The sequence below is a fragment of the Myotis lucifugus genome, unplaced genomic scaffold, assembly GCF_000147115.1.
Source record: "Myotis lucifugus unplaced genomic scaffold, Myoluc2.0 scaffold_215, whole genome shotgun sequence".
Taxonomy (NCBI): Eukaryota; Metazoa; Chordata; class Mammalia; order Chiroptera; family Vespertilionidae; genus Myotis; species Myotis lucifugus.
In genome coordinates, this window is record NW_005871263.1 from 315451 (window position 1) to 340984 (window position 25534).

The 25534-nt window shown below is 48.7% G+C and overlaps 1 protein-coding gene across 1 annotated transcript in view; it reads left to right on the forward strand.

Moving 5' to 3' along the window:
• Nucleotides 1-25534, forward strand: part of ATP9A (ATPase phospholipid transporting 9A (putative)) — a 92257-nt gene that overhangs the window by 45227 nt on the left and 21496 nt on the right. The window contains 4 exon segments of the mRNA XM_023761745.1: nucleotides 498-553; nucleotides 996-1108; nucleotides 6852-7064; nucleotides 18477-18638. Coding sequence (XP_023617513.1) covers nucleotides 498-553; nucleotides 996-1108; nucleotides 6852-7064; nucleotides 18477-18638 — 544 coding nt within the window.

The following is a 25534-nucleotide window of genomic DNA, read 5'->3' on the forward strand; positions in this document are numbered from 1 at the left end:
GGACGTTACATGTTATAGTAGGTAGTTATCCTCATCCTAACCTGTATTTTTTTTTTTAAATATATTTTATTGATTTTTACAGAGAGGAAGAGAGAGAGATAGAGAGTCAGAAACATCGATGAGAGAGAAACATCGATCAGCTGCCTCCTGCACATCTCCCACTGGGGATGTGCCCGCAACCCAGGTACATGCCCTTGACCGGAATCGAACCTGGGACCTTTCAGTCCACAGGCCGACGCTCTATCCACTGAGCCAAACCGGTTTCGGCATAACCTTGTATTTTTGCAGGTGAACAAATGAAACCCAAGTTAAGTGACTTGTCAGAGCACATGGGGGCAGAAGCAGGCTTTGAGCCCGGGCGGTCTGACTTCGAGTCCTGGCCTCGTAACCACACCCCAGATTCCTGCTCTGCTGTTCAGTGTCCTAGTGGTGAAGAGCGAGGGCTGGGAGAGGGGAGATGTGGGTTAAGCTTCCTCTCTACCTCTTAGTGCCCACAGGGTGAAAGGGAATCTGTTGCAGAGGTCGGAGTGGCTCACCCCATCCGAGAAACTGGGTTTGGGGGAGGAGAGGAGCCGGGGAAGTCCCGGAGGTGTCGGCATCAGGACCCCTGGGTCGTCTCTGTAGGGTCTGCCACTGGGGTGGCCGGACTCCACTCATCTTCCGCCCACGCCTCTGCTCACGGTTTAGGCTCCTTCAGAATAGAATCTGATTGGACTAGTGTAAGTCATGTGCCACCCTCTTGGCCAGTGAAGTGAGACAGGCACCCTGATTGGCACTCCCTGTGGACCATCCCAGGAAATGAGGGGGGTAGTTTCCCCATGGAAACCTTGGATGCCATTTTCAAAAGAAAGGGAGTTGGATTCCAGGCCAGCAAAACAGCACAGCAAAAGCAGGGGCGGAGCTAAAACCAGTGTATGACGTGTAGTAAACACTCAAAAATAGCAGCTGTCATTACTGCTCGGACTGATAAAAGCTCTCGTTTGCCTGCGTTTCAGGAACTCTTACCCAGAATGAGATGGTTTTCAAGCGGCTCCATCTGGGCACAGTGGCCTACGGCCTCGACTCCATGGACGAAGTGCAGAGCCACATCTTCAGCATCTACACCCAGGTAACGCTTTCCCTTTCCTTCTTTTTAAAAAAATATAATTTTTATTTATTTCAGAGAGGAAGGGAGAGGGAGAGAGAGATAGAAACATCAATGATGAGAGAAAATCATTGGTCGGCTGCCTCCTGCAGGCCCCCTATTGGGGATTGAGCAGTAACCCAGGCACATGCCCTTGACCGGAATCGAACCCAGGACTCTTCAGTCCGCAGGCCGACGGTCTATCCTCTGAGCCAAACCAGCGTTGCTTTACCTTCCGATTCCCCAATCGGTTCTTTACGTGGATGAACACCTATATTGAGATGTAACTTTTAATGCCGAGTGACTCACCCTGTCCTGTCCAGCTCCCTCTCGGGGACTGAGACTTCCATCCGGAGGGTTCACTGTGTGGATTGTCACGCTTGCTGGTGCCGGGCTGAGCACCCCTTGGCCCCTTCTCAGCCATGCGGGCCTGTTGATGACTGTATGAGCCAACCTCATGGTCATGGTGTGTCCCCCCGGCCCGTTTTGGGTACTTTAAGAGCCCATGGAACTTACAGAAGCCATGCCTTCTCAGTTATTTGTGCAGTTCAGCTTTTATGGTCCGTTTTTGGTTTAGTACAGGTAACACTCTTTGTAAAGTGTTAAAAGTCAGAAAACAACATTTCTGACCTTGCACTTTAACTCCTAACCCTTCCTTAGGAGAAGCTCAAAAATGGATTTGTCCATTTGGGTTTAAAATAGCTAAGTGTTGAAGGGTTAGGTCATCTCGAGGTTGGTGTGAGCTCGGAATTATAGTACCTACCCCCAACCCCCTCCCCCGCCCTCTCTCCCCCCCTGCCAATGTGCATGTTCGTCCTTCTCTCGTGACATCTAAAAATCCTACACTAATCGCATGAATACTTTTGTGGTGAGAGGTATGAAGGCTTTCCTGTGTTTTCTTTTTCACAGCTTTATTGAGGCATACCTTGCATGCCATAAAACTCAGCTCTATGTTAATTTGCAATACGATTCTTTTTTAGTCAGTTACTGAGTTATGGACCCATGAGCACCGGAGAAAGATTCCCTGGAGCCCATGCCATCATTCCCCTGACCTTTAGAGTTATGACTAGGACTTTGTAACAGTGTTTTGTAAAGCACGGTATTTGGAACGCCGGGGTCAGATCACGTGGGACAGTCAGAATCTCTAGACCCAGTCTCAGCAGGTGGACCAGGTGGTTCCAAAGTGCAGCAGTTTGAGAACCTGTGCCATGAACTCGAGCACATATATATATATGCCTGAAACCTCTTGCATTCTTTAGGGGTGGGGGGCCCAAACATCTCTATTTTTTAAAATTATTAAAATGTTTACTGGTTATTTTGAGAAGCATTTCTGGTTAAGAACCACTGTTAGAATAACACTACCCAACTTCCTGTTTTCACTCCTGTCAATGAGTCTCATAATTTTAATGGTTTTACAATAGGGCCAGGACAACGAGGGTAAGAAGAGTGGGGTATGCACCTTGAGAGCAAAGCTTAATGGGCTGAACCCCCCTCCCCCCAAGCCGCAGTAATCAAAATTCATGGGAAAACCCACGATGAACAGTACTGACATTTTAAATGGACGGGACCCCGCCTGTGCAGTTAGGTGTCTGCTACTCCCTGGCCCTGGCTTCCTAGTGTCAACGGCCTAATGTGGTTTTCAGCTGCGGGAATGCACATTGCGCTGGATGAGGCTGTGTTGTGAGGGCCGTCCTGTGTTTCGTTCTAGGATTTTAGCAGCGTCTCTGCCCTCTACCATCAGGTTGTCTGTAGTACACGTTCCCTCCTCTGCCCCCGGTGGTGACAACCCCAATATCCCTAGAGATTGCCAGATGGTAGCCCAAAGCACCCCAGTTGAGGACCTCTGTGCTATCCGGGGTTCGAGGTCACGGAATTGAAATGTGCTGCCTTGGCCGCGCTCTAAGATGTCTGCAGCTCAACAGTGAACGCTGTACTTACTCACCACCAGCCTGTAACTCCGTGGGCTCATTTGGAAGTAGCAGCCCCGAGCCTGCCTCTGTGGGGGTGCCCCTTGGAGGCTGATGCGTGACCAGCTTTGGGCTTTACTTAGGGAGTGAAGTGGGACAATCGAAACAGGAGTTCCTTCTCCTCAATCGTGTGATTTTACCTATTGCAACCCATCCACACTGCCCGTTAACATTACGAACGTCCATGAGGTGGTGGTGAAGTTTTAATTGCATTTAGAAGGAACGCTTATGTCCACGGTGGCTCAGTATTTAATTTTTGTGCTGCTGTTTCCTGTCACACAAACTGGAGTTCTCGTTGGGAAAGGCCCCGCCGTGGGTCAGTAATGAGAAGCAGGGGCCTGTTTCTCACGGATCCTCGTGTCTCATTGAGGGCGGGACGCCGTAGGGTGACTCGGAAGCATTGGATGGTGCGAGGACCCCACCCCAGGGCCCACGTCCGGGGCCTCTGCACATGGAGGTCTTGATTCCTCTCCCAACTCCTGACCTCGTGGGAGCGGCGTTGGCCTCTCTCTCCCCTCCCTGAGAGGACCAGTGGCTCCCCCAGGGCAGCAAGACTGGGAACCTGCCTCTGTGTCCACATCTGTTTTGATTTTCCCCTGGTATTTTTTAAGTAAGAAGAAATGGGTGTAGGTTAAAGGGCCTGTGGGCAGGAGACTAGAGAGAAACACTGTACAATGTGAAACTCTTCCATATGGGGAATGTGAGGATGTTTGAAGACGGGGCCCAGTACTAACACTGGCAGAGCCCCCGGTAATTACCAGGGTCTAAGGATACACGTGGATCACCATTTGGTGTGCGAACGAGCCTTTTACTTGAAAATTAAGAGAATTTCAGAACCAGTGGTTTTGACCCCTCCTCCCTGAAGCACCGTAGTCGTAGGGAAGGGGATACGTGCTGATGTCAGAGAGAAATCAATGAGCGTGGAGACTTAAACCAGCCGCCTGCTGGTGGGGGCCCGGCACCCTCATCTTCTGATTTGCTGTCAAATGGTCCCCTGTCCTGAAAGTGGGGTCCTTGCGGAGACCGGGGCTGCCTGGCTTGTCCCCCATTGGGATGTCAGTGGGAGAATTTGTCTTCTGGGGGAGACGTGAAACCAGGTTGGTTACAGAATCCTAAGGGTTGTGGCGGTCCTTCATGCGGCCTTTCCTTCTAACCCACTGTTGCTGAAACCTGCCAGCCGAAGCAATTGCTCTGTCAGAGGTCTCGCTCTTGCCCCTCGCGCTCAATCATAATTTGGTCCAGGTGCTGAGGAACATGGGCAACCGCGAGGACGTGCGTCCGTGCCTGGGACAGACATCACAGGATGCAGGGAACCGCGTTCCTGGCGGAGTCTGTCCCACGGAGAGCCGTTCTGTAAACCCACGGGCCTCGGTGTCATGTTGGAGTTAAAGTCTTTCTCGTCAAAAGCACTCGGCAAATAATGATTCATTTAAACTGCAGTTCTGATTCATTACTCTAATTATCGTTACCATGCAGTGCCCTCTGGCCTGGAAGTGAAACTCGTGTCCTCTTGACACCAGAGGTTAACAGAGCAGGAAGCCAGGGCGGTGTGCGCGCCTGCATGACAAGAATAATTTAGTAATTGTCTAATTACCCGAGGAGTCCAAAGCCGCTGCTAAAAATAGTATTAAAAAATTAAACGAAAGTCATTTTCTTGTTTCGTGTAGCCCATCTGTTCTCTATTTTGGGCATGTGTTCACAGGCATAAAACACATTTCACTCTCAGAGACCAGCTTGCTTCTCCTCTGTTGGGCAAAATATGTTTCTAATGGAATGTAGCTTCCAGTATGTCCGCCAGCATCTCAGGCTCCCGGACGCAGCCGTGAAGGCAGGAAGACTACGATAGGTCCATTGTCCAAAACTGTGGTTTAAAATCTGGACCTGATGTGGGTCCATTTGACATTTATTTCTTCTTGGAGATGGAAAAAAAAAATTCATGTCAAGGCAGGACCCCTACCATCACCTTAGGAGCAGTAAATCGTTCATTTGTTCAGCAAGCATCTCCTGCTTTAGATACTAGGGATGCAGCAGACAGCTGTCCTCATGGTCGGCCAGGAGAATCATCAGGTCAACAGCCAGTTGTAGACAGTGAGGACCATAAGCCCCCGGGAAGCATGACTTCCAGTGGGAGGGCAGGCGGGGTAATAGGATTTAGGGCAGTGGTCTGTCCAACCGGTGGTCCGCAGACCACTGGTGGTCCATGAGGTCCGAAAGGTTGGCGACCGCTGAGTTAGGGGGCTCAGAGAAGCCCTCGTTGAGGAGGTAACATTTGAACTTAGACCTCCATGATGAGATGGAGTGAGCCGGCCCTGTAGAGATCCAGGAAATGGTATTCTAGGCAGAGGGTACAGCAAGTGCACAGGCCCTGTGGCAGGAAGCAGCGTGTCAGTGTTCAAAGAACGGAAGAGGTCAGCGTGGCCGGAGCAGAGTGAATAGGAGGTTGCAGAGCTGGGCAGGGGCTAATCAGACGGGCCCTGTGGGCCCTGGGAGGGCATCTGAGACATAAACTGTTAACAAGTGATCATTGCCTGGTGGTCTTAATTTTTTAAATTACATTTCAAGGCAATAGAAACCCTTTTTCCAGGGAAGGTCTTCATGGCACCTGATGTGTAATTCCAACAGATAGGAATGGGCTGCTTGCCTTCCACTTTGGGGATGCTGAGCGGGTGGCTTGGGATTCCTGCTACTCGGGTGTGGACCCCACTCCCCTACCCCACTCCCCTTATTTGCAGGAAGCTGAGGCCCAGAGGGCAGATGTGGCTGGCTTGAAGTCGCACAGCTTTTCACAACCCATCCAAGAATAAAGTTCAGGGTTGTTAACCTTTAATACTGTTTTTACCATGTTGCTTGAAGCCACTTTCCCCAAGACTTACCCCATGCAGGAGGCTCAGCCATGTGTCGAAAGGTATGAACAAGAGGGTGGAATAACTGCTTCCACAAGTTAAGGTCTGAAGTCAGCGTAGAAAGCAAAAATTGAGCACACATAAAATTAGTCTCTTTTTAAAGAACGTATTTATTTATTTATCTTTAAATTGCTCTTGGAAACCTACCTTAAGTGAAGTGCTAGGTACCAGGTGTTCAGTACGCTCATCTAGGAGTGTCATTCCTGTTACTGGCCCAGGCCCTGCCCCGAGTTACATGTCACTGATGGTCGTTACGCCTGTAGAGCACCAGTCGCCACTGCTATCTTTTACATGAACCCAAAGAGTGTACATTAAAAACAGTGGTTCTGAACCAGGGACGGGCTTGGTCTCCCTGGGCCTTTGGCAGCATCCGTTGAGACCGCTAGGAGAGAAAGGTGCTTCTGGGATCTAGGAGGTGAGGCTGGAGGTGCAGCTGAACATCCCACAGGCACGGGATTGTCCCAACCACAGACAGCGTTTGCCCCAAATGCCAGCAGTGCCGCGGTGGAGAAGCCCTGGTCTGAGCACCAGGACCGCTGGCAGCATGGTGGGACCTCACTCTGTTGGAGGCTCCCGACACCCCCAAAGGAAGACAGGTTCACATGTTAGCAGGCAGAATCACCCCCAGTCACTAGATTACTATTTTTCCTATTTATTTTGTGTGGTTTTTGTTGCTGTGCTGAGCGTCAATGACTGGATCCCTGAAAACCACACGCCATTTATTGCAGCGTCGCCGTGGATAGCCTGGGAGTTACCGTTAGCCGGTAATAAGGAACACAGACTCCGCGAGGCTGTTCTTCCACATGTTGGAGACCTTCTGTGCCTGTGGTCACCTTCCTTGTCGTTCCCTCCTCACAGCAATCCCAGGACCCGCCTGCTCAGAAGGGCCCCACCATCACCACCAAAGTCCGGCGGACCATGAGCAGCCGCGTGCACGAGGCCGTGAAGGCCATCGCGCTCTGCCACAACGTGACCCCCGTGTACGAGTCCAACGGCGTGACCGACCAGGCCGAGGCCGAGAAGCAGTATGAAGACTCGTGCCGTGTGTACCAGGCGTCCAGCCCGGACGAGGTAAACCGTGGGCAGGTGTGGCTCCCATGGATCCAGCTATCAGGGCAGGCAGGAGCCAGGGAGGGGCAGGGCAGCGAGGCAGGTACCATATTTTTCCATGTATAAGATGCTATTTTTTCTAAAATCATTAGACTGAAAATCAAGGGGCATCTTATACATGGAAATCAGCCGAGGAGGGAGGCCCACGCGTGTGCGTAGCTGCCCGTATCTTGTCAAACAGGCTTCCTTCAATCACGAGCCTTATTGTTACTGACATCAGCTTCTTGGAGGTGGAGGTGGAGAGTGTGCAGATGCAGCAGGGACCTTAGCGTTCTGAGCCCATAAAGATGTCAAAAAATAAAAAGATAAATACTGGTAAGCGATTGTCTTACTCTGCAAAATTCAAACCGAATGTAGTCAGCTATGCAAAGAGCATGGAAGTAGAGCTGCAGAGAGACAATTTGGACCTCCTTCCACTGAGTATATGATCAGACAGTGGAGAAAACAGGAAGAACAACTCCTTAAGATGCCAAATAAAGAGGAAGGCCTTAAGAGGAAAACCAGCAAAATGTTTAAAATACTGATTTCTTAATTTTGGGTTGGAAAAGTGGGGAGTGTCTTATACATGGGGGCGTCATACGTGGAAAATACAGTACCTTTCACGTGCGCGCAGGACTTGATCTTCCCTAGGGGTAGTCACGGACTTGAGATGTGTCTTGAGTTAGGAAGGAGCAGGAGGTCTTATTTGTAATTCAGGTGGCTAGCCCAAAAGGGAGACAAGATCCCATTGAATCTGCATCCCCTTGAAAAACACAACCACCAAAAAACAGCTTTATTAAGATAAAATTCACATACCCTATAGCCACCCATTAACATGTAGCGGTCAGTGATTTTTTTAGTGTATTCACAGAGTTACACAACCATGACCACAATAAACTTTGGAACATTTTCATCACCCCAAAGGAAGTACTCCATGCCATTGTCCCTGTAGACTTCCCCGGCCCCCAGCCCTGGCAACCACTAACCTACTTCCTGTCTGTGCAGAATTGCCCTTTCTGGGCATTTCATACAAATGGAAACATACATTATGTAACCTTTTGTGTCTGGTTCTTTCCCTTAACATACGTTTTCAAGATTCATTCGTGTTGTAGCCTGTCAGGACTTCATAACTTTTATGGATGAATAATACTCCATTGTATGGATAACACTACATTTTGTTTATCCATTCATTGGTTGATGGATATTTAGATTGCATTTTGTGTGTTTGTTTGTTTACTATTATGGATAATGCTGCTATGAACATTTGTGTACACGTTTTTTGTTTTTTTAAGAAAGATTTTTAAATTGATTTTTAGAGGGAGAAGCAGGGAGAGGGAGAGAGAAACATGGATGTGAGAGCGTAACATCGATCGGCATGCCTCCTGCACGCTCCCTACTAGGGATTGAGCCTGCAACCCGAACATGTACACTGACCGGGAATAGAACTGGCGACCCCTAGGTACACGGGATGACACCCAACCAACTGAACCGCTCAGGCCAGGGCTGTGTACAAGTTTTTGAGTGGACATATGTTTCTCTTGGTGTATGTCTAGGAATGGATTGCTGGGGCACATGGTAACTCTATGTTTAACCTTCTGAGGAGCTGCACCATTTTACATTCCCATCAGCAGGGTGTGAGGGTTCCCGTTTCTCCACATCTTAGCCATCACTTGTTGTCGTCGGTCCTTTTGGCCATCCGAGTGAGTGTGAAGTGGAATCTCATTGTGGTTTTGACTTGCGTATCCCTGATGGCTAATAATATTGGGCATCTTTCCATGTGCTTACTGGTTATTGGTGCATCTTCTTTGGAGAAATGTCTGTCCATATCCTTTGCCCACTACTAATTGTGTTATGTGTCTTTTTACTGTTGAGTTGTAAAAATTCTTTATACATCTCATATAAGTCTTTTATCGGATTTGTAAATATTTTCTCCCATTCTGAAGGCTTTAAAAAAAATTATACACACACACACACACACACACACACATATATATACACATGTATGTATCTATATACTTATACGTGTGTGTGTGTGTGTGTGTGTGTGTGCGTATTTATTTCAGAGAGGAAGGGAGAGGGATAGAGAGATAGAAACATCAATGATGAGAGAGAATCACTGATCGACTGCCTCCTGCACATCCCCTACTGGGGATTGAGCCTGCAACCCAGGCATGTGCCCTTGACCAGAATCGAGTCTGGGACCCCTCAGTCCACAGGCTGACACTCTATCCACTGAGCCAAACCAACTAGGGCTGAAGACTTTTTCTTGATGGTGTCCTTTGAAACACAAAAGTTCTAATTTTTAAGAAAATATGTATTTTATTGATTTCAGAGAGGAAGAGGGAGAGAGAGATAGAACATCAATAGTGAGAGAGAATCATGATCAGCTGCCTCTGCATGCCCTTACTGGGGCTCGAGCCCACAACCTGGGCATGTGCCCTGACCGGAAATTGAACCGTGACCTCCTTCCTGGTTCATAGGACAATGCTCAACCACTGAGCCACACCGGCCAAAAGTCTCTAATTTGATGAAGTCCAATAAGCCACACATTTTAAAGTTGCTGTTCATATCTAAGCATATTCTTTTGCTAAGCCCAAAAGGGATTCATTTGATTCCATGTTCAAGAGTGGAACATGGAATCATGTTCCCCTTTAATGTTTTCTGTAACAGGACCCAATTGCTTTCCCTTTTAGGGTGTCGTATGATAGGAGCCCCCTCTGTGTATGTTTAGGCAGAGGACTTGCCCAGCATAAAACAGTAGCATCATACCCTTTGTCCCCCTCCCCTGAGTGTAATTCACACACAGGCCCGTGTTTTCCCAATCTGTTAGCATTTTGGTCTTTTCTCCTTCCAGTTTTTTTACTTCTTTTCTTAAAGAAAACTTGTGTTCTGACTATTAAAGCAATGTTTTTTAGTGTAGAAAATTTGGAAATTTCAGAAGACCGTAAAGAAGAAAGTGGGTCAGTTGCAACCCCAGCCGTCCAGGAGAACAACAGGAACTTTCCTGGGACATGTGGTTGGCATCGGGTCCCGTTTGAAGTATGTTCCATGTATGATCTCATTTTTTTTTTGTTCATCCTCACCTGAGGGTATTTTTTCTATTGCTTTTTAGAGAGAGTGGAAGGGAGGGAGGGGGAGAGAGATAGAGAGAGAAACATCAATGTGAGAGAGACACATTGATTGGTTGCCTCCCACAGGCTCCCTGACCAGGGGTGGGGAGCAAACCCACAAACCAGGTATGTGTTCTTGACCAGGAATCGAACCCACAACCCTTCGGTCTGAGGGCAGATGCTCTAACCACCTAACCAGCCTGGGCTCAACCATTTTTTTTTTCCAGAAGCCACTAAGAACATTTTGATAGATAGCCTTCCAGTATCTTATATATTTTTTCTTTTTTCTTCTTTTTTTAGTTTATCTTTATTGTTGAAAGTATTACAGATGTCTCTTTTGTTTTTTTGTTTTTTTTCCCATTGACTCCCTCCTCCCGGCACCCACCCCTCCCAAGCTATCACTACACTGTTGTCCATGGCTACGCATATATGTATATAAGTTCCCCAGTTAATTCCCCCCCCCCGCCTTCCTCTGAAATTTGTCAGTCCAAGGTCTATGTCTCTGATCTATTTTGTCATCAGTTTATTTGTCCATAAGATTTCACGTGTGAGGGAGAGCATGTGATACTTATCTTTCTCTGACCTCCCAGTGGCTTATATATGTTTTTTCTTAAAACAATGGGAATTTTAATAAGCTGTGGTTTTGTATCCTCCTTTTTCACTTAATATTTTATCATGCCTGTTTTCGGTTCTCCTGAATATTATTAAAAAAACAGTTCTTCAGCATTATGCCCTATGTTCTCATAGGACTGGAACTCAGGTTATTTATAATTTTTGGCAACCATATTTATAAACATTGCAGTGAGCATTGTTACACCCAGTGTTTCTAGAAATGGGGAGGTTGGGTTCATATTTGAGTGCCTGCGATGGGCTAGGTCCGTGGTTGGCAAACCGCGGCTCGCGAGCCACATGCGGCTCTTTGGCCCCTTCAGTGTGGCTCTTCCACAAAAACCACGTGCAGGCACCCACATACAGTGCGATTGAAACTTCGTGGCCCATGCGCAGAAGTCGGTATTTTGTGGAAGAGCCGATATTTTGTGGAAGAGCCACACTGAAGGGGCCAAAGAGCCTCATGTGGCTCGCGAGCTGCGGTTTGCCGAGCCGCAGTTTGCCGACCACTGGGCTAGGTGATGTCAGCGTGGGACAGGACTGCAGCCAGGCCCCAAGGAGGCAGCAGGAGTGAGGCAGTTGAGCACCCAAGTCTTGGGACTCAGACCAGCCACGTATCCTCGTCCTGCCTCCGTGTGTCTGTGACATGGGCCCACGAGGCGGGGGGGTGGTGGGGCCCTTGGCAGGCAGCCGGTAAGTCCTGTGGGTCAGGTTGGATGAGTATTTTCAGGTCCGTGATGTAAATGACCAGGAACAGACATTTAAACCGTTTTGCTCTCCCACCAACGTTACCAGGACTCCCACCGGTTGTTTTGTTCACTGTAAGGAGCAGGGGCTTCCCTGGTAGAGGACGTGTTTAACGGTGCGGACTAGCCTCCGAATGTCAGCGAGCCCTGGTTGGTGGCAGCTGGGAACAGCACAGAGAGAGCCTTTCCCAAAGCTCAGACGTGGAAGGGCTTCTCGATGGGCCTTTCCCTCTTGTTACTTCTTTCTCTTTCTCTGGGCAAAGGAGTGCGTCCCCAGGAGACTCCTCCTTCCAGCCTGCGTGGTGGTTGCAGAACAGCTGTGAGGCTCAACAAATGACGCCTGAACCAGGCTTCCTAAGGGTGAACAACGTCGCCCATGGCCAAATTCCGAGATGGGATTGTGTGCTGAACGAGAGAAGAGGAGGGAGAGGAGGGATGGCTGGTGCTGCCGACCTACTGGGACCCGGGCCCTGGTAACCAACACTGCAGGTTGTCCTCGTTGCCTCACCAGGCTTAGTCGGTTTGCTCTCCGTTTCCCGTTTGGGGCGTGAGGACGATCCACTGAACGGTGGACGGGACGAGGGACCCGCCTCTTGGTGGTTTGGACTGGGAATGGCAGCGTCCGGTACTTGTGGAGTTGGAACACGTTCCGGATGTTGGGGATCTGATCAGCCCGCACTCTGCCCCCGAGCCCGAACACTCCGATTGGCTAGAGATGGGTAGGGGGGTCTTTACGGGGGTCTTTCATGCCTGCCCCACGCCCCACTGCTTTCACTGAACTCTGAGGTGTTTGTTTTAGGGCTGGGCAAGGGTTTTCCCACGAGGGTAAATCTTTCATGGACTGCTCTGTGCTTCTTAGCTCCTTTTTCTTGAAGTGAATAGTTATTCATCTCTTCTGTCCATTAATTGCACTGGGATTCAGATTTGTCCTGCTTTTCTAAGATTCTGAATAATGATTAAAAAACAAGTATTTTTCTTTGGGCCTTTTGGTATCTTCACAGAGGTCTTACTGGTAATCCCCCCCACCCCCCTCACACACACAATGTTATTATTTGTATTGCACCACTGTCCTGTGTTTCTGGTGGAATATGTGAAAATACAGATAAGAAAAAAAAGTAAACCACAATCCTACTAACAAAAGCTACAACCACTGTGAGTAGTTTACTGACCATCCTTCTAATCTAGACGATCTCAAAAGCTGTGTGCCGCAAACTACAAATCTGCATGCAAAGACGCACCATGCGATGGAGAGCAGGCGAAATCTCCTCACAGCGAAATCTACTGAAAACTGTGCCGTTTCCAGGTCCCCGTGGGTCTCCACGTGGCCGTGGCCGCATCTAGAACCCTCCCTTTGAAATGCTATATCAGTAAAACATTGCTGGTCAAGGCAAGGTCAGCTTAGAAACACATGCAGGAGCCAGCATTCTCTTCACCGCGGAGCTGCCGGGGGGGTAATTCCTACCGGTTGGGGTGGTGTTCGTTTTCTGTAACAGAAGCGGGGCTTCCTAAATTTGTTTCCTGTGCACATTCTGCTTGGGAAGCCTTGAAGGGTCTTTATCCAGCTGTTGATTGCAGCCTGAGGGGCGCTCTGTACAGGAGCTCCCAGGGGCGAGGAAAGGGCTCTCGCCTGGCGGAGAGGAGTTCACGGAGAGACCGCGGCCGAGACGCCGCTTTTCATGCATCTGTTTCTTGGTGTGAGCCGTCAGGTGGCGCTCTCTTACGAGCAGGTAGACGCAGCCCATGGCTCACTTATTTGTCTTTCCCACGAATCCTGTCATATTAACAAAAAATTACTTAATTTTTAAAAATCACAATTACTAATGTTCTCCCTAGAAAAAAGCAGACATTGTAGAGTCTAAAAGAAGTTGATAAACATAACCTGTAATGCTTATCACCTGGCGATATCTGCTGTTTGTGTTCTGATGTAGATTTTCCCAGAGTTTCCCTAAATTTGTGCATATGTGTGTGTGTGTGTGAGTGTGTGTGTGTATAATTTTATGTTTCTGTAATACAGAATCGCACTGCGGTGCACATCACTAAGCAGGAAGGAAAGTGAAGCGAGGGAAGTAACATCCTTTAGAAAGCCATACGGTTTCATAGTGTGTGTGCGTGTTTGTGTGCCGAGTATATGTGTTTGTCTATATATGCACACACGTGTGTGGGTGTGGATATGTATGTGCTTGTGTGTGTGCACATGTGTGCCGTGTGAGCATGTGTGTGGGGGGACGTGCGTGGGTGTTTGTACAGGGTGTGCAAATATGTGAGAGGATCAGTGAAAGTTTCTTCACGCATTTGGCTAGGCCTTGGCTCGCTCAGTAATTTCAGAGCCACTAATTACAAGTTGTCCGTCACCTGTAGAATGCTGTGTGGCTGCCCCATGCTCGTGGCCCAGTGAGACGGCCATCTCTCTCCCACCGATGACCTCCGTTCGAGAAGTCTCTGCGTTGGTCCTCCTCGCCCGACCTCTTCCTCTGAGCCACCGCTGTCATCACTGTCCGCGCCCTGCAGATATCATCTGTAGATACTGGAATCTTCCTCACCCTTTAACTAATAGTGAAAGAGTTTAAAAGCAAGTTATAAATTATAGGTACAGTTTTGCACCTTGCTTTCGGTAGTACGTCTTCTTAAAGAGTGTTGGGCCTTGGCTGATTTGCTCAATGGTTAGAGTTTCAGCCTGCAGGCCAAAGGGTCTCAAGTTCGATTCCTGATCAAGGGCATGTACCTGGGTTGCAGGTTTGATCCATAGCCCAGTCAGGGTGTGTGCATCCAGGAGGCAACCAATTGATGTTTCCCTCCTGCCCTCCCTCCCTCCCTCTCTTCTCTCTATAAATACTATATGTGTGAATTATATATGCCTCAGGTGAGGATTACCAAACAAACAACAAAAAGCCAAAAAGTGTGGGGGTAATGGAACGCTGTTGTTCTGTGACGTCAGCAGAGGGCTGGGTCTCAGGTAGACATTGGGTTGCTTTGTGTTCCTGTGGTCGGTCGAGGGCATCAATGAACGTCTGCCTTTCCAGACCCCCTTCCCACTAATTCCACGAATGACGAGGGCGTCGCATCAGCACCTCACCCTCCTTTCCATGCTCTCTGGATGAGCTGTGTGATTTTAGGCAAATTCTTAAACTTCAGTAATCCTCGCTGAGCTCGGCCTCCTGATGGTGTCAGGGCCGAGCTCACAGCCCTTAGAGATTGAGGTCAGCAGTGGTCCCGACAGGAGCAAGAAATGGCCCCTGCTGAGCCCCTGCTCTGTGCCTGCACCAGGCCCTCAGCATTCCTTGCAACCCAGTTGTTATGATTGTGCCATTTTGCCAGTGATGTGGTTGGCAAGGCCACACGGCTGGCAGGATGACAGCCAGGCAACTCTTACCAAGTTTGGATCTGATCCATCCATCCACCAAACGAGGTTTCTTTTTCTCTTGCTGCTCTGACCTCCTGGTATTCTGACCCAAGACCCCCTGAGGCCCCAACTCTGGCTGCTAAGGACAGTGAGACACAAGACCCTGAAATCTTCATACTTTGACGATTCTTTTGAAGGGAGGCTTGGACCCGCTAGAATGGGAAGTAGCCTGCTTTTACATCACCTTGTTCTGGGAAGGAGTGTGGTGCTCTGTCCTCACCCCTGAGGTGTTTGTCCCTGCCACAGTGGAGAGGGTTAGTGAGCGCCCGATTCTATGCTGAGATTCTACGCCTGTCTCTGCTCAGTGGGACCTGGGCGGGCGGGGGTGGGGTGGGGGTTGCGTGAGCTCTGTGTTCTGTTAGGAAGTAGCTTTAAATTAAGGCTGACAAAGTCGAAGTGAGAGAGTGGAAGGTAAAAATGAACGACCCCCCGCAGGGCTCATATCCTGTTGGAATCAGCCCCCGAGGAGCCAGTGAGGTTTTGATTAGGACGAGGGACCCAAGGGGCGGGGGCAGGGGGGAGGGAGGACAGGCATAGTTTTATGTAGGCCCCTTAGCTCTGTTGAGATTCGCTGTAGGATAAAGCTCGGTTAAAGGGTGTTTACCTCCAGTTGCAATTCATCCCTCATCGGGAGCATTTGCCAGTGTTGATCATTTCAAATTTATAGTCGGCGTCTCCTCTAACAAGGCCTGTGGGGTCCACGGCGTGGGGGCCGGGCTGGGCCAAAAGTCCCTTGTGGTCCTGGAGTTAGAGATTCTTTCTCCATTGAAGTTAGGAACAGGCTTTGGGGAATTAGCAGGTCTCCCCGAAGCCCAATATCACAGACTTTTCCCATCTTTTCAGAACAGTAAAGTTGGGTTTGAACCAGCTGTTTGAAACAAGAGTGAAAAAATTCTTTTAATAACAATCATGTTTGAAATTCGAAGGATTTTTCTTCTCACATACAATTGGTATGCAGAGGATGTAAATTTAGCTAAGCTTTTTTGGGTTTGTGTGTATCTAGGTATTTGTATTCTGTTGGGATATTTTATTTACTTAATTAAAAATAAAAGAAATGCATGTACATGCTTAAAATACGTCAGCAGTGTGGAAAGATGCAAGTGAAAGCTAGATGTATTTCTCTTCACGTGTCACCCCAGAAACATTTTGTACACAGATGGGACTACTTTGTATATACGGGTCTTTACTGATTTATTAATTTTTAAAAATTTTAAAATTTTTATTGATTTCAAAGAGGAAGGGAGAGAGAGAGAGAGAGAGAGAGAGAGAGATAGAAACATCATTGATGAGAATCACTGATTGGCTGTCTCCTGCACACTTCACACTGGGGATGGAGCCCGCAACCCAGCCATGTGCCCTGACCGGGATTCGAGCCGTGACCTCCTGGTTCATAGGTCGATGCTCAACCACTGAGCAACACCAGCCGGGCTGGTTTTAAACTTTGAAAGAAGATTGTTAGCAGGTAGGCCAGGGATATTGAAGGTCAGGGTCATTGAATTAAATAAACAAATACATTTACAGAGACTTAAGCAGATTAATAGCAAAAGCAAAACAAAACATCGTTACTGGACTGGCCTTTGCTTTGCGGGGGGAGCAGTGTGACCGTGGCTTCCCCTGGCAGATTGGAAGCTAGCTCCCTTCACCCTGGCTGACTTGCTGTGATGTGACATGATTACCACAGGGTGGAGTTTTCTGTTCTCAAAGAAGAACTTTCTAATGTGAATTCCGTTAATATCAGCAACAGAAGCCTATTAGGTCTCTGAGCACAGCACCCACCACGGTTGTATAGACACAACCGTGACAGTGGGAACAGAAATGAGGACTAGTCTACTGTGGCCCGGATTTCAGAGGCCCTGGAAGGGGGTGGGGTGAGGCGGGTTTGAGCTCCAGTCTGACCCCCCCACCTTCAGGTGTCGCACTTCAGCCGCAGTGATGCCTGGGGTGCCAAGCTGGGGGCGGCTTCCTTGTGGCTTTTGCAGTCTCTTGGGGAAAGGAATGGGGACTCAGGGCGAACCCCGATAAAATAGAGGTGCTGTTGGTGGCTGATGCTACTAGGTTTCCTGGAAAAGCGACTCTTTATCTACCACCCCCTCGATGAGAAAACATCTCAGACATGCAGACAGTTATAGAGGGTAATGTAGTGCACGCCATAGACTCACCACCAGGCTTAACGACGATAAAGCATTTCAGATGGATGCCTCTCGTATGCCAACTTCGTCAGCTTCCCTCCCTCCTCAAGTCGACACTCTCCTAAAATCCACCCCCTTGTCTTCCCCTAAAGATCGTTTCATAGGAAGAAAGGAAGGAGGGTGCCTTTTCTTGTTTCTTCTGTAGACACCATGACCTTGAACTTGAATGGAATAAAACGGCAGCTTGTTTGGCATTAAACCCGGCGCCTCCTATACTCGTTTCCTATTGCTGCTGTAGCAAATCGCTGCAAATCTGGAGTTCAAAACAACACGGGTTTACTGTTACAGTCCTGTGGGTCAGGGGTCTGACACGGGTCTTGCCAGGCTATGATCAGGGTGCCCTCAGGGCTGCGTTCCTCCTGGTCCCAGGGACAGTCTGTGTCCTTGTGTGCCCAGCTCCGGAAGCTGCCACCTTCCCAGGTCTGTGGCCCTTCCTCCGGCTTCAACGTCACCTGTGTCTGACCCTCCTCCTGTCCTCACATTTCTCTTCTTTCCATTTTGCCTTCTAAGGTGAGAGTCACAGGTTCTGGGGATCAGGACATGGGCATCGTTGGCGACTGTTAAACCTCCTACCACTCCTCCCATCAACTTTCTGATGGTGACTGTGTGTCGGGGTGGACGCCTGACAAATCATGCCTCCAGGGGTGCCGGGCCCACTGCTGGGGGCCCGCCTTGCAGGTGCCAGCCTGGCCTGGCCTGGCCTCTGTCCCTTCCTCGTCTGTGTGACTAGTGTTGTCAACCTCGGCAGGACTGACCTCTGGGGATAATTTTCTGTTGTGTTTGGCAGCACCCCTGGCCTCCACCCACTGGATGCCAGTAGCACACTCCCATCCCCCAGTTGTGACAACCAAAAATGTCCCCAGACATTGAAATGCCCTTTGGGGGGCAGTATTGCCCAGTTGAGAACTGCTGTAAACACCCACCTGGGTGAGAATCCATGAGACCTAAACAGGAGCCTGATGGTCAAGCCACCCCGTCCGTCCTGATAATTGTTTGGCGTGGTACAAATTCTCCCAGAAGCGATCGGTGGTAACTCTGGTCTGTGGTGAAGCGGTCTGTAGTCACGCCTAACCCTGTGCGTGCTCTGCCTGGGCTCCGGCATGGCCAGCCGTGGGGCCAGGAAGAGAAGGCGAGTCGTGCCTTTAGGGGCAGCTGTGAGTGCAGAGCCCCCAGGGGCCCAGGGGAGCGGATGCCATCACTGGGTTGGCACAGTCTTCCCAGGGACACAGTGGCTGTTGCATTTCACCTGTCTGCCCCCCTCCCACCGTTGTGTTCCTGTGGTTGACCTGTGAACCAGGACCCTCAGCCGTGTCTGACCTTCGACCCCGTGTTACCTGCAGGTGGCCCTGGTACAGTGGACCGAAAGTGTGGGCTTAACCCTGGTGGGCCGAGACCAGTCTTCCATGCAGCTGAGGACCCCTGGCGACCAGATCCTGAACTTCACCATCTTGCAGATCTTCCCTTTCACCTACGAGAGCAAGCGCATGGGCATCATCGTGAGGGTGAGTCCTCTCTGTTCATGACGGGGAATAGTTCAGAGCCCCCAAGGACACCGTGAATGTCCCCGTGGCTTGACCTTCTTTCTACCCCTTTTTATTATGTCCTCCGTTGCCCACACTAACAAGGGAACGTGAGTCCCTAAGCCAGTGGTTCTCAACCTTCTGGCCCTTTAAATGCAGTTCCTCATGTTGTGACCCAACCATAAAATTATTTTCGTTGCTACTTCATAACTGTAATGTTGCTACTGTTATGAATCGTAATGTAAATATCTGATATGCAGGATGGTCTTAGGCGACCCCTGTGAAAGGGTCATTTGACAGCCAAAGGGGTCGCGACCCACAGGTTGAGAACCCGCCTAAGCAGAAAGAAAAGTAGTTCATTCATCAGACAGAACCTCCGACAGCTGGTCAGCTTCTTGTTAACCACTGGTCTAAGGCAGTGGTCGGCAAACTGTGGCCCCTTGAGTGTGGCTCTTCCACAAAATACCACATACGGGCTCGTATGTACAGTGTGATTAAAACTTCGTGGCCACACTCAAGGGGCCAAAGAGCCGCATGTGGCTCGAGAGCCGCAGTTTGCCGACCACTGGTCTAAGGAATATAGACTGGGCACTTCTTGGTAAGAATATACTTCCATTGTATGCTCTTTTGTTTAATTAAATGTATATCTTTTATTGAGGTGAAGTTCATTTAACATGAATGAGCCATTTTAAATGTATAAGTCAGTGGCATTTAGAATATTCACAATGCTGTGCACCCTTTTGTCAAGTTTCAGAATGTTTTTATCATCCCAAAGGGAACTTGTACCCACTAAGCAGCCACTCCCTGTCTCTTCTTCCCCCTACTCCCTGGCAGTCACTAACCTGCTTTCTGTCTCGATGGATTTACCTGTTCTGGGCATTTCATATATTAAGTGGAATCACACAACATGTGGCCTTTTGTGTCTGGTTCCATTCACTTAGCATAATGTTCTCGAGGTTCATCCATGTCGAAACAGGTATCAGTACTTCATTCCTTTTTATGGCTGAATAATATTCCACATTGCTATCCATTCATCCATTGATGGGCAGTTGGGTTGTTTGCACCTTTTGGCTGTTGTGTCTAATGCTGCCAGGACATGTATGTACAAGAATTATAATACCTGTTTTCAGTTCTTCAGGGTGGAATTGCTGGGTCATGCTCGGTCAGTTACTCAATTTGCTGGGTAATTCTATTTTTGAACTTATGAGGAATGTCTAAATTCTTTCTGCAATGCCGCACAATTTTACATTCCAGCCAGCAGTATACGAAGGTTCCAGTTCTTCCACATCCTCATCAGCACTGTTATTTTACATGTTTTAAATTACAGCCATCCTAGTGGTTGTGAAGTGGCATTTCATTGTGGGTTTGATTTGTATTTTCCTAATGACTGATGGCGGGGAACATCTTCATTTGCTTATTGGCCACTTGTATATCTTTCATGGAGAAATTTCTATTCAAGGCCTTTGCCCACTTTTTAATTGGGTTGTTTGTCTTTTTGTTGTTTGTTGTATATAGTCTGGTTACTAGAGCTTTATCCAAGATATGATATGCAAATGGTTTCTCTCATTCTATAGGTTGTCTTTTACTTTATTGATAAAATTCCTTTCATGCACAGAAGTTACTAATTTCAAATAAGTCCAGCTTGTCAGTTTTTTCTTTTGTTGATCTTGACTAGGTATCATATCTAAGAGTTCATTGGTAAATCCAAGGACATGAATTTACTCCTATATTTCCTTCTAAGAGTGTTGTAGGTTTTGCTTTTTAGGCCATCGATCCCTTCGGGGTTAGTTTTTGTATATGGTGTGAGGTAGGGGTTCAACTTCATTCTTTTGCATGTGGAGCTCCAGTTGCCCCAGGACCATTTATTGAAGACACTATTGTTTCCCCATTGAATAGCCTTGACACCCTTGTTGTCATTAAATATTTTCAATGGGTTTTCATTTGTGCAATCACAACATTATTGAAGAAATGTTTACTCAGCATCATTTGCCATATTTATTTTAGAACTTCTTTTTATGCTTTTGAAACTTTTATTGAACTACAGCATACACAGAGAAAAGCACAAACATCTGAAATGTGTACACCCAAGTGCTTACAAAGTTAACACACCCATGCAGTCAGCCTCCAGAGCAAGGAACAGAAGTCCCCCACCGTCACCCTTAGCTCCCTCATGCCCCATTTCTGCTCACTACATCCCCCTCCCTATAAGGATATAACCACTGTCCCACTTCTGTCATTGATTAATTTTGTCTCTTGTTGAACTTTATGTAAAGGAAATTGTACAGTAGATACCCTTTTGAATTTGAATTCATTTGCTCAAATTTTTATTTCTAAGATTCACCCATATTTTTGCATGGATTGTAGCTCAGAAATTTTCTTAAAGAAATAGAACATGGCCGAACCGGTTTGGCTCAGTGGATAGAGCGTCAGCCTGCGGACTCAAGGGTCCCAGGTTCGATTCCGGTCAAGGGCATGTACCTTGGTTGCAGGCACATCCCCAGTAGGGGGCGTGCAGGAGGCAGCTGGTCGATCTCTCTCATCGATGTTTCTAACTCTCTATCCCTCTCCCTTCTTCTCTGTAAAAAATCAATAAAATATATTAAAAAAAAGAAAGAAATAGAACATGCATTCAATCGAAGTCTCCCCATCTGCCACTCCTAGAAGTGTCTCCTGCACCAAGTTCCTCATTCTTTTTTTTTTTTTTTTTTTTTAAATATATTTTATTGATTTTTCACAGAGAGGAAGGGAGAGGGATAGAGAGTTAGAAACATCGATGAGAGAGAAACATCGATCAGCTGCCTCCTGCACACCTCCTACTGGGGATGTGCCCGCAACCCAGGTACATGCCCTTGACCGGAATCGAACCTGGGACCCTTGAGTCCGCAGGCCGACGCTCTATCCACTGAGCCAAACCGGTTTCGGCAAGTTCCTCATTCTTAGGAATTTTAAAATACTGTTATCAGACATGTTGAGTATAAATAATGTATATCATGGAGTTACATATTTTTATTCTTTCTCTAAGAGGCATTGTAGTCTATCATTTTTGCACTTCCTGTTTTTTGTTTAACACTAACTAAACTTAATGCTAAATTTACACCCACTTCATTAAGCTTAGCTGACTTTTGGTACTGCATTTTGTGACTATGCCCCTCTTCCTTCTGTCTTTTGCGGTTCTCTCTTGATAGACACTAGTTAGCTGCCACTAGCAAGAGCACAGCTCTGCGTAGCCTTGTCTGCTCGAGGCTCCATTGTATGGATGTCGGTTTCTCTGTGCAGTTCTCCCAGAGGGAGAGTTGCTGGGTTGTAGAATATGCAGATCTTTAACTCCGCCAGGCATCCTTGGCTCTTTCTCAAAAGGGCTTGCTCTAATCTCAGCCCCCCCCATGCTCCCCCACATTGGATAGTGTCAGACTTTCACAGTGTTGCCTGTCTGAGGAGTCTGAATGAGCATCTTGTCTACCTACTTGCACTTTTACTCATAGAGACCACACTTTCCATCCAGGGAAGCCTGGGAACCCTGGGGTCATAGGCCACTTTCTTCTTAAACCTGGCTGGCCACCAGCATGACCGGGGCGCTCAGTGCGTGCAGGTGACCTGGTGCCATCCCAGTCCTGTTTGGGCATTGGGCGGTTGCTGGTGTGTTTAAAGGTTCTGTGCACTACCTGGCATGGCTGGAGAAAACTCTGCCTCAGATCATGAGAATCTTTGGAATAAGAGTCTCATTTTTTTCTGGATTTTAAAAAAACCAACTCCACAAATGAGGATCTCTCCCACCCTATCTACACCACCCCTAGGGATCCAAGTTGTAGATTCTATTACAGTCATTAGTAATAGTAGTATTAGGAATTGGGAATAGTAGTAATAGCCTGCAACCTGGGCATGTGCCCTGACCGGGAATTGAACCGTGACTTCCTGGTTCATAGGCCGATACTCAACCACTGAGCCACGCTGGCTGGGCCCAGCAGCTGCTTTTACACTCCATGGGGCGTGTGTCCTTGGCACTGGGGGGCTGGAGGGAGCTCCCCTCCCACAGACCTGCTGCTTTTCTCGCTGGTCTCAGCCTCCATGACCCAGGGCCTCCGCATCGGCAGCACGCATCTGATGTGGGGAGCACCCGTGGCCTCGGAGCCACAGCGTAAATCCTGGGGAATTAGAGCCATTATCTCCTGTGGAATCACTTTAACTTCGTTCCAGCCTTTATTTTTCCAAGTGTGAGGCCATGGGCTCTGCTAAAGTCATTTCAGGGTTGAATCATCAGGACTGGCCCCCGTATCAGCCATCCTAGAACGAGTGGGCAGCGTGCACCCGCCCTTCCTCTAGTGGGAAGGGACTCTCATTCCCAGACACTTTGTCAGGTGTGTCCCCGCGTCTTCCCACAGCAAGAACAGGACTCATGCCTGGAAGTGGGATACTCTTGGGTGGGCAAATGCATCATCTGAAAACAGCACTCCCTCCTACCCAGGTTATAAAAAAGTCAGCATTCAGTTGACATTTGGAACAAATAATTATATAAAGAAGAAGATCAAAACTGCTTGTCTTTATTTTCCCACCAAAGGCGGCCGCGGTAACCTTCTCGGAGAATTTCCCATCAGTTTTTTCCAAGCGTGTGAGTGTGCATATCTGTGACCATTTTTATAAAGTTGGCATTGAACTCCACAGGAGGCTTCCTAAACTGCTCCTCTCCAGTGAGCTATGCATGGTGAAAATGTTCTCCTATTGTTAAAACATGATTTTTTAACATGACTTTTAATGTGTGCATGGTGTTTTGTTGGAAAAAAGTGTACCATTATTTAATTGAATATATATATATTTTTGGGTGCTTAGGTTTTTCATTTCTCGCTGCTGAAGGTACATGTATGAGCAGCCATCTTTGGTTGGCTGTCTTGGACGCGATGCCTATTATTTTGCTAATTTTTCTTGGTTTCTGACCTGTCTTCCTCTTCCTCTTTGCTTTTGATGGGTGGAAGTCGGCACCCAGGGCGTTTGGACCAGTTTTGCATTTTGCATGACTCTCACTCAGGTTCTCATGCTGGGGCCACCTTGCCCGCAGGGGACGTCTGCAACTACCTGGTGACAGTGTTGGTTGTCACAGCTCCAAGGGTGGCATCTGGTGGGTGGAGGCCAGGACGGCCTCCTCACAAAGAATCCAGCGCCACTGCTCACTGTGGCGGGCCCGGGAACTGAGTGCGAACGTGTCCATGTATCCTGTCTGTTATTTGAAAGTAACCGTCCGTTACCTGATGTGACGACGTCTCAGTCAGTGATAGAAGCTCTTGGTTTCTTCGTGACGGTTGAGTTGGGGTTTGCTCTCTCCTGGTTCATCAGCCCTTTCAAACGTGTGGGCTCCTGGGCAGGACGTGGTGGTACCGTCTGGTGCTCACAGAGCGAGGTCGGGTCTGCGTGAGTCTCTCTCCTCAGAAGGTGGGTACGGCTCAGAGGAACCAGCTTCTTCGGGCTCGTGTGCTTGTCCTTTTGAAGGGACGAGCCTGCCCTGCTTTTCTTCCGCACAAGATGTCCCACGGCCTCCCCACGTGGAGCGATGCAGTCGGGCCGTTGGCGTAGATCATCCCCTTGTCATTGTTTGAACAGAAGAGGCCTTTGAACAGGTGCCAGCACCAGACCACAGTGGAAAAAGACGAGGCCCCCAAACAATGCCACACACCCGGCCGATCTCTGTAAATTTATAGCGTCATCTTGCCATAATATGGGAACGAAGTAACCTGGTGATGAACTTGGTGGGAGGAAATGACTAAGGGGAGGAGACAGTCAACACAGTATTTACATTGGACGGGAGGCTGAGCTCTCTCGAGTCCCTGCTGGAGGAGAGGAAGCTGGGGAGGGGCCTCATTTCCTACCGCGCTCTTGTTCAGCACCATTTGGGTGAAGGGGAAGAAAAAAAAACAGACCTCCGAGGCTTTCATGTTCAGACCCCACAGCTCTCCTTGGCCTGAGTCACCCGCGAGCATGGGCGCGATCTGTCGGCGATAAGGCACACCCCCCGGAGCTTTCAGACGCAGGGGGCGCTGTGTGGCGGGCGGTGCTTTTCTGAGTAATCATGTTGTTCTAAAAAGATTGTCAGGGATTAGAGGGCTTTGAAAGTAATTTTAAAAGAGGAAGCTGTACCACTGATTTGGCGTTGTGTTCTTCCTTTGTGGGAAGCGTTAACAGGCACGCATTCTGGGCGTCCGGGCAGTAAAATTTAGGCCCCGGGAGGCGGGGGGTGGGGAGGGTGGTGGTGGTGGTGATGGCCACGCTCAGTTCCCTTGCCCATCTCCCTGCCTCCAGCCTCCAGCCTCCCCATGATGGGCATCATCGAGGAAAGAGTCGTGTGAGGGCAAGAACCAGCCATCTCCCCGTCATCCCTCAGAGCCAGCAGTCCTCAGCCTTGGCGCTATGGGCGTTTGAGGCTGGGTGGTTCTTGGTTGTGAGTCTGTCCTGTGCACTGTAGGATGTTCAGCAGCCTCCCTGGTCTGTACTCACTAGACTCCTGCAGCACCCCCCCCCCCCACTCTGACAACCAAAAATGTCTCCAGACATTGCCCCATGTCTCTGGGCAGGGGGTGGGGGGAATTACCCCCATTGAGGACCTCTGTGCTGATAAGCCTCCTTCTCCACATACGGAGTGACTGAGGGCTATAGAGTTACTGCCACTCAAGCGGGAAGGGGTGCGGGGGGGGGTGGCATTTTCTGTGTGTCTGGCCCCTTTGCTACGTGCTCTACGTAGATGGTCTCGTTTAAGCCTCTGCAGTAAGAGTTGTTAGGGTCCCTATTTTACAGGTGAGGAAAACAAAGGGTTAGAGAAAAGATGTAGCTTGTCTCGTGGGGATCGGCTGGGGCTGGTACCAAGGTTTGAGCATTTGATGGCTGTACAGTGGGTA